This window comes from Belonocnema kinseyi, chromosome 9 (genome assembly GCF_010883055.1).
Source record: "Belonocnema kinseyi isolate 2016_QV_RU_SX_M_011 chromosome 9, B_treatae_v1, whole genome shotgun sequence".
Lineage (NCBI taxonomy): Eukaryota > Metazoa > Arthropoda > Insecta > Hymenoptera > Cynipidae > Belonocnema > Belonocnema kinseyi.
The window spans coordinates 111031385-111041305 of NC_046665.1; the positions used below are offsets into that span (position 1 = coordinate 111031385).

At 25.1% G+C, this 9921-nt stretch overlaps 1 protein-coding gene across 1 annotated transcript in view; it reads left to right on the forward strand.

Annotated features, from left to right (window-relative positions):
* The window catches only part of LOC117180689 (neuropathy target esterase sws), a 95130-nt gene that overhangs the window by 83559 nt on the left and 1650 nt on the right, over positions 1 to 9921 (forward strand). Inside the window, exons 13-14 of the mRNA XM_033373179.1 lie at positions 1644 to 1964; positions 5108 to 5400. Coding sequence (XP_033229070.1) covers positions 1644 to 1964; positions 5108 to 5400 — 614 coding nt within the window. The remainder of the gene's footprint in view (positions 1 to 1643; positions 1965 to 5107; positions 5401 to 9921) is intronic.

Here is a 9921-nt window from a genome sequence, read left to right on the forward strand (position 1 = left end):
AAAATCGAACCATCATTTCATCAACTGAAAGTGCTGTTGAGAAAAAACCAAATTGTTGAATATTTTGCCGGAATAAATTTAATATTTTACGAACTTTCCATGATTTATCTTTATCATTAGCATCCTCAGTTTTTGAAAATTTTATTTTTGATTTGATTTCACGAAATCGATTTGCGGCTCATTGCTAAAGCTACAGGAGAGCATTTTACAAGGGGGTCAGTTTCCCAATACTCTTCTTGATTATTTCGGATATTGTAGGATGACAGCACTAATATACCTATGAAAGTGTTTAGTTCTTCTGTAGATATTTGTAAGCCATTTTGTTGGCTAGCTTCTATGATATAGTTTTTTATTTCTCTGGAGAAAAAGCATTCAAATAACTCCACAGGTGACATAGATAATATTTTTTTCCGTACATTATCAGACAGAAAAACTTGATCATCTAGATTTCCAGGGCAAACTTTTTCTTCGTTACTCCATGAAAAAACGAGATTTGGTTCGAATTGTTTTTGAGATTCTGTGTAGTTATGGAAAATAGATCTATATGATACATTCGGTCTGTGAAATTCCGATCCCGAATTCTCGTCATCTGATGAATCATCTCCATCAGAGCCAGAGTAATCTGGATTAGGTATGATGATACGTTCATCATTTTCATCGGAATCCCATTCCGATTCGGAGTTTGTTGCAATTTTTGAGGCTTTACGCTTTGGCATTTTTTTTTTTTGCTGGGTGTACTCGAAAATTCCCAGGATGACAATGCGGTGAAGGGAGTGCAATAAAGGTTACGGAAAATTTGTCTGGAATAAAAAGTTCTTGTAATCAGCCGAGGAATACGCCTGAATTTTTCCGGAGCGTTTTGAGCAAAATTCAGGCGTATTCCTTGGCTGATTACAAGAAGTTTTTATTCTTGATGATTTTTCCGAAAAGCGCATCGTTTATTGTAAAAAAATTCATGAATGTTTTCACAAAAATTTTGCCATTAAGACGCCATTTTGAAAATACTAAAACAAAAAATCGATCTTTAAACCATGGATTCTCAAAGTTTAGACATTTATTCCAACCGTTAGTGAGATTCCAGGTTAATTACAGACTCGAAAAGCTTTGGAAAATGGATCACAAAAAAAAAAAATAGGCACGAAAAGTCACGTTTTTTTTTGTTTAAACTTCATTTTGGGATAATAAATAAATTTTTTGAGGAATTTCATTGGCACCGTCGGAAAGAGGAGATCTTAAGCAATAAAAATATATGTGTCTCAATTTTTTCTAGTGTCGAATAGTCTTAGTTATTGGCCGTTGAAAAGCAGTGTCCCGGTTGTGGCGTTTTGGCCGTTTAAGGGTTAAACTATTCCCAAAGATTTCTCCAAGACGACTTATTTTCACAAAAATATAAGAATTTGTTTATTCATGATTCTGCTTTCTTTAAAAATTGTTGTAGAATAACAAAAAATTAAATGTTTCTCCAACAAACGGTTATTTGATTATTTGATGTAAAAAAAGGAGACCTGGAAAAACTTGATTTCTTGACCTGGAAAAGACCTTGAATTTTGTTCCTCAGAGTCGCTGGACACCCCGATGAAAAATTGAGTAAATAAGTCCTAATTTAAAAAGTTCAATCATACACTCTCATTTTTCTTTTCAAGCTGATGAGATGCTGAGACAAGGAGCTCATCATATTTTGGCAATCGACGTTGGATCGCAGGACGATACAGATTTGACGAATTACGGCGATTCTTTATCCGGATGGTGGCTCCTCTGGAAAAGATGGAATCCTTTCGCAGAACCGGTTAAGGTTCCTAATTTGCCGGATATCCAGTCGAGATTGGCTTATGTCAGTTGTGTGAGGCAGTTGGAAGAAGTGAAAAATTCGGATTATTGCGAATACATCAGACCTCCGATTGATAAGTACAAAACTCTGGCGTTTGCTAATTTCGATCAGATCAAGGACGTCGGATACCAACATGGTACGTTATCCTCCAATCTATTTATATTTCTATTTATTTTTTTTTTCGAAACATTTCAAATTTTTCGAAACTAGAGTTCTTAAATGCCCAAGAATTGATGTTGAGCAAATGCTCTCGAGAATATGCTCAGAATTTAAGATTAAATTTATAAAGCATTTGAGAGAGTTTAAAGCATTTATTTTTTTTTACAAATCAGAGCGTCTGTCCTACCTAGAAAAACTGGAAAGCCTGAAATGGTCAGGGGATTTTTATATACCTAGAAAAATCTGAAAACGTTAGGGAATTTTTTCTAGAGCGTGCTTAATTTCTTTTAAATTGCAATGTGAAATTAAATAACAAGGATTCTTCGTCTGTGAAAGTATTGTATTTAAATATTTTGTGGCAAATTCTTTTTTATTTTTCGTTTGAAATAATTTTTTTAAACTGAAAATTTAACTATGCTAATTACATATTCGATAATTTTAGTTAAAAATTCATCTCTGGTTGAACAGAAATATTATAGCTAAAAATGTAACTTTTCAATTTTTGATTCTAAAAATATCCTTTCCTTTTTAGTTGAAAATTCTTTTTTATTTTTCATTTTAAATCATTTTTTTTTGACTGAAAATATAACTATGTCAATTAAATATTCCATAAATTTAGTTAAAAATGCATCTCTCTGGTTGAAGAGAAATTTTGTAAATAAAGATTTAACTTTTCAATGTTTGGTTCTAAAAATATCCTTTTTAGCCGAAAATTCGGCTTTTTAGTTTTAATTAAAAAATCATCTTTTTGATTGAAAATTCACCACTTTCATTGAAAATGTAACTGTTTTCCGGAAAATTAGTTTTTTCTTTTTTTTAAACTTCTTTTATTTATTTTAAATTAGAAATGTACCTATTCCAATTCAATATTTCAGCAGTTTAATTAAAAATTCATCACTTTGGTTTAAAAAAAATGTTGTAACTAAAAATTAAACTTGTCAAATATTGGTTCTAAAAATATCCTTTTTAGCCGAAAATTCAGTTTTTTGATAGAAATTAATCTTTTTGAAGTTGAAAATTCATCACTTTGTTTGATTCAAATCCAATTTTCAAGAAAATATATTTTCTTGAAAATTGTTTTGTTTGATGAATTTTTTCTATTTCTTTTTTTTTCATTAAAAATGAACCTATTCCAATTGAATATTTCGTCACTTTAGTTAAAAATGCATCTCTTTGGTTGAACAGAAATTTTGTAAATAAAGATTTAACTTTTCAATTTTTGGTTCTGATTGATATTAATTAGTTTTCTTTTATTTAGAATTATTTTTTTTAATTGAAGATCTAACTGTTCCATTTTTTGTCGGAAATTTATCGTTTTTGATGGAAATAAAATTTTTTGTTTGAAAATTTATACTACTTCGTTGAAAATTTACTTTGATTTACTTTAGTTTAAAAATGAAAAATTTATGTATTTTATTGAAAATTCGTTACTATTTAGTTGAAAATTTAACTTTGTGTTTTAAAATTAATTTATTTTTGTTAAAAATACATTTCTATGTTTAAAAATGAAACTACTTTCTTAATTTTTCTTTTTGCCAAAAATTCATTTTCTAGTTGAAAACTCGACTATTTGTAGAAAATTGATCTTCTTGTTTGAAATATCATCTTTTTGGTTTAAAATACATTATTTTTGGTTAAAAATATAAGTATCTCGTTCGCACCTCCTTTTTCTTATTTCAAAATTCTTTTTTTTTTTACTCAAAAGTGAACTATTTCGAATATTTTTGGTTGTTTAAAATTAATTTTCGAATTTAAAAATTACGTATTTCATTTAAAATGCTTCTTTTTTGTATAAATTAAACAGTTGTTTATTTATTATTAAAATATTTTTTGATTGGAACATCAACGATTCAAATTTTTCTTTGAAAATTCATCTTTTTGGTACAAGATTCATTACATTAGTTGAAAATTTATCTCCACGGCTGAAAATTTAACTATTCTATTGACAAATTCGCTTTTTTTTTGTTAAAAAATTTTTTTTTAACAGAAAATTGAACTATTCCATTCTTGATTGAAAATGTTTTCTTTTTTCATTGAAAATTCACTTCTTTTGTTGCAAATTGTATATATTTTCGGAAATTCAATTCTTTTATCTGAAAATTTCACTATTTCATTTTTGGCTGAAAATGTAACTATTCTATTGGAATGTTCTTTTTTTTTTTTGTTGAAAATTAATTTTTATAACAGAGAATGTAACTATTCTGTTTTTTATTGAAAATGTTATCTTTTTTAGTTGAAAATTCACTTCTTTGGTTACAAATGGCATATATTTTCGGAAATTAAATTCATTTCTCTGAAAATTTAACTATTCTATTAAAAAAATCGCTTTTTTTGTTGAACATTATTTTTTTACAGAAAATTTAACCATTCCATTTTTTATTAGAAATTTTTTCTTTTTTAGTTGAAAATTCACTTCTTTTGTTGCAAATTGTATATATTTTTGAAAATTAAATTTTTTTTATATGAAAATTTTACTATTCCATTTTTGGTTAAAAATTTATATATTTTTTTAGTTGATATTTTAACAATTTTGTTAAAAATTCGTTTTCTCTTGGTAAAAAATTTACCTTTTTTATTTAGCGCTTCAAATATTTAGTTGGAAATTCATATATTTTGTGGAAAATATATCTTTCTAGTAGAAAGTTAATCTTCTTGTGTGAAAAGTCATTAGTTTGGTTGAAATTAAACTTTTTTTAGTCGAAAATTTTACTATGGTAAGAAAAATAGAGAATGTTATCAAAACACTTTGAATTTTTCATATTAAATTTTGTCTCTTTAAACTGAATGACTTACTCTTTGACTTTATTTTAGAAAAATGAAATATAAACTTTTATTAATAATTTGCATGAAAAAGCAATTGTATAAATTTTACCATTTAAATAAAGCGCCCTTTCCAGTTTGAAACGATACATTTTGTCGCGAAATTTAAATAATGTAATTATCATTATTAAAGATAGAAAAAACGATTTTTGTAAATTCTTATTGAAAATGTTTATAATTGCTTATAAATGATTAAATTCTGAAAACACATGAATGTCGAGGATATTCTCATGCTCCTGAGAATTTCTCCGAGCACTTAAACTCTTTAGAACGGCAATTATGGGGCTCTCATTTGTCCAGGTAAGACCTATTTCGAGGGTCAGAAAAAGGCAGGAATTTTGCCTCGATTCAATGCAGATCGAGAATACGCAAAACTTCTTCGAGCCAAAACTCAGGCTGCGAATCAACAGTCGGCATCTTCATATACTTTCACCGACTTGGCTCAAATGGTCTGCAAAGTTTCGAGAGGAAATCGATACGTCGATGTCGACCTTGATTCGGATTCGGAAATGGAGGAATACGAGGCAGATTTGGAGGAAGATGCCCATGAAGTTGGATACGCTTCTGAACCCACAGCTGGAATTTTAGATCAGGTCATTTATTCTTTTTTATTATTATTTTTTTTTTTTCTTTTAAATTAGGATGGTTCCTGGTTTTTTTTTTACATTTTTTTATTTAAAAAATCCTTTCAACTTTGATTTTGACCGGTTTTTAAATAATTAGTTTAATTTTAATTTTTTTAAATTATGATATCACATAGCTTAGAATAGTGATTCGGAAATCTTTCGCTTAAAAAAATTTCCATTTTAGATTTTTAATTTTTTCACGTACATTTCTATTTAAAGAATTCAGTGAATTTTTTTTAACAGGAATTTTACAAATTTGTAGTAGAAAAATCTGTGCACGTTCGATTTCAACAGTTTTGAAATAATTAGTTACATTTTTATGTTTTTCAATTATATTATTTATTTTACAATGCGTAACTAAAAATTTTTTTACTTTAAAAATTTTTCAATTCAAACTTTTATTTCTAAGCTTACATTTTTAATTTAAAGAATTTTTTAATGCTTTCGTAGAGAACTTGAATAATATATTCTTAATATATTCTTAATTAAAGGATTTAAAAAATTTTAAAATATTTTTTAGTCTAAAATATTCAATTTTTAACCAATTCATATTGAAAGTTTTAATTTAAAAAAAAAGATTAATTATTGAATATTTATCATAATTTGAATTTTTGTTTAAGACAAGTAAATTGAAACCAAATTTTTAAAAGTAAAGAGTTTTTAACTGAATTGTTTGACATAGAAAAATTTTGATGTATAATTTATAAATGAAAATCTGTAGAAAAAATGTGAGTAATTTTAAGAGATATTCAGGAGTTTTAACAAGATTAAAAATTATCATACAAATTTTAGAAAGTTTTCTTAAAATCTTCGAGAATGTTTTTTGAAAATTTTGTTTAAATCTTTGAAAAACTTTTTAAATATTCTCTTAAAATAATTTTTCAAAATGAAAAATTATTTTTAATTTGCCTAGAAATCTTAAGAAAATTTTTTTATTTTTTTGAAGCCTTTTAGAATTCTTGAAACGAATCTAATTTTTTTATTTAAAATCTGCGAAAATCTACATTTTGTTTTATAATAGGCTATCATTTCAAGTTTAACATTAAGTTTAAATATTTTCAAAACTTCTACATATCTCTTCAAATTACTCAAATTTCGCCTACAAATAATAAATGTTCAATTGTTATTTATACATCCAAATTGTGAAAAAATTTTCTAAAATTTGCAGGATTTTCTGAAAATTGTAGAAAAAATTCAATTAATTTTGACAGATATTTAGAAGTTCTGAAAAATTTCCAAAATAATTTTAAATTCAAAATAACTTCTTGATTTCTCAAGATTTTGAAATAAAATTTTGAAGCTTTCCAAGGATGTTTAAACTATTTAAAAAGAAAATAATTGAATTTCTAATTTAAAAAGTTTTCAGTTAAATTTTTGATGTTTCTAGGTTAAAATTCCATAAAGTTATATAATTTTGAAAACTTGAAAGTTCATTAATTCATTTTCTAAATTTAGAGCATTGAAAATTTTAACGTGGATTTATATTTTTTTATACTGAAAAATGCTAGTAACTTTAAGTTTATATGCGTAAATTAGTGAGAATTTGAATACAGCATTTTTAAATCAAAAACTTTTAAATTTCAATTTTAAAAATTCAAAATTTAACAGTTTCACTTTGAGTGCTTTCATTTGCAGCTCAATTTTTATTACCTCAAGGGGAATTTTTTTAGCTTTAGTGCTCCATTTTTTAAATTTCATTGACCGTGAAAAATGTTTGCGAACCGGGAAAAAACCGGGAATTTATTTCGTCGATTAAAACGGCCACCCTGGAATTTTAAAATGCAGTTTTAAAGACTTAAACAATTAAAAATTAGAAGCGTTTAAAATCAAAAATTTTTTTATGAAAAGCATTTTTAATAGAGCAACTGTGAATATAAATTAATTTATGATTTTTCAAATTGAATTGTGCTTTAAGATTTGAAAAAAAAATTAATGAATTCCGAGCGGGAACACGGGATTTTTTAAAAGAATGAATTCTAATTCTAAGTTAAAACGGGATACTTTTCGAAAATTTATAAAAAATTTGTAATTTTTAGTTGAGATGGAGAGTTTTCGAAAATTATTAAAATTCCGGATTTGAAGAAGGAATTTTTCATTTTTGACCAAAATTTAGTTCGAACTGGAACTTATCACAAGATTCTAATTCTTACAATTATTTTAAATGGAGAATTTTCGAAAAGAATAAAACTTTCGGATTTAAAATTGGAATTTTCAATTTTTAACTAATTTTAAAATGGAATTAGAATTGAAAATTGCTTAAAATGGTATAATTTTGAATATTTCTAAATTCAGTAAATGATTATTCAATTTAGAGGATTGAAAATCATAACGCGGATTTATACTTTTGGAACTGAATCTGAATCTTTGAACTCTACAATTGATAAAAGTTTAAAATTTGTAATGGGCAGTTTAATTCCATTTAATTTAAAATTGTTAGTAGCGTCTATTTTATACGTGTAAGTTAATTGAGCATTTCAGAATTTTTAGATTTAGTGTTCGATTTTTTAAATTTCATTGACCGTAAAAAATGTTTTCAACTCGGGAAAAATCCGGGAAATGATCGGAATTTTTTTTCTTGGATTAAAGCGGCCACCCTGAATTTTGAAAATAGTTATCCTCACTTGAAACAGAGAGTTTTAGAAAATAAATATCGTTATTATTTTAGGACAGGGAGTTTCCATAAAGAAATAGAATTTCAATTGGAACAGGGAATCTTTTGAAGGAATTATTCTAATTTAGGATTCTAATTTTAGAATTTAGAATTCTGAATTGTCTTAAATTCTTTTGGGGATTTTTAAGAATGTATAAAAAAAAATTGAGGTGTTTCGTAGGGTTTCAAAAATATGAAAAGTTATGAAAATGGTTTTTGGAATTGACACTGAATTCTTATGAATTTATCCTGGATTAATTAAAATTCTTTCGAATTATTTTGAATGTTTTAAATTCAATTAATAACATCATCAAAGGATTTGAAATATTTTTATTTATTTATTTTTTTTATTCCTTGGCATTTTAAAGAACTTTAGGACATTTTAAAAGATTACCAGAAATTTTTTATTTACCACAATAAATTTTTTTAAAATTATTTTTAAATTATTTTGTGGAATTCACCCTGAATTCTTATTAATTAATCCTTTTTTTTAAATTCCTTGGAATTCTGAATTCAACGAAGTTTTTCAATATGATTCATTTCAATTTTTTTTTTAATTACCTTGAATTTTTATGAATTTCATCGAATTCTCGTTTATCTTAAATTTCTCTAAATTCATTATAATTTTACGGATATTAGTATTTTTGTGCTGAAAAGTCATTTGAAATCTTTTTGAATGAAAATATCACTCTTTTTTGAAAATAGGTCTTTTATTTAAAAATTCACCCCTTTTAGTAGAATTTTAATTTTACTTGGACAACAATGCAAAAGTTTGATTCAAAATTTAACAATCCTGTACAAAAATGTACTTTTTGGTTAAAAATTCCACTATTTAGCAGAAAATTAACTTATTGTTTATAATTCTTATAACTGGAATCTTTTTTGGATGAAAATTTAACTTTTTTTGAAAAAGTTTATCTTTTTTGTTGCAAAGTCATACTTTTTGCTTGAAAAATCTAGTGTTTTTTTTTAATTTACCAATTTTGTAAAAAAATTTACTTTTTGTTAAAATTTTGGCTTTGAAAAGAGAACTGAAATCTTTTCTGGGTGAAAATTCAATTGTTTTTTTGAAAACGTGTTTTTTTTTTAAATTAAAAACTCATCTGTTTTAAGCCAAATTTCTTCTTTCTTGGATAAAGATGCAACTGGTTGGTTGAAAATGAAGCTATTTTGTTAAGAATTCATACTTTTCGTTTAAAAATTCTACTGTTTTCTTTTAATTTTAACTATTTCTGAGAAAATTAACTTTTTATTTAAAATGTATATTTTGGTGTTGAAAAATGAACTAAAATCTTTTCTGGATTAAAGTTCAACTTTAAAAAAACAAAAAGTTTGTCGTTTTTTATAAAAAATTTATCGGTTTTAGTACAAATTTCATTTTCTTCGATAAAAATGCAACTATTTGTTAGAGAATTCAACTATTCTGTAAAAAATTCATCCTTTTTGGTTGAAAAAATTCGTCTTTGCATTAAAATTTTCAATTTTTTCCGTAAAAACTTATTTTTGTTTAAAAATTAATATTTTTACCTTTAAAAGTCAGTTGTAATTATTTTTTCTGGATGCAAATTTAATTATTTCTTTAAAAAAAATTTTTTAAATACAAATTTCATATTTTTTGGACAAAAGTGCAACTATTTGTTAGAAAATTCAACCATTCTATTAAACATTAATCCTTTTTGGTTGAGAAAATTCGTCTTTTTACATTAAAAATTTCAATTTTATTCGTAGAAACTTACTTTTTGTTAAAAAATTAATATTTTTATCTTTAAAAGTCAGTTGTAATCTTTTTTCTGGATGCAAATTTAACTATTTCTTTTAAAAAAAAATTTTAAATACAA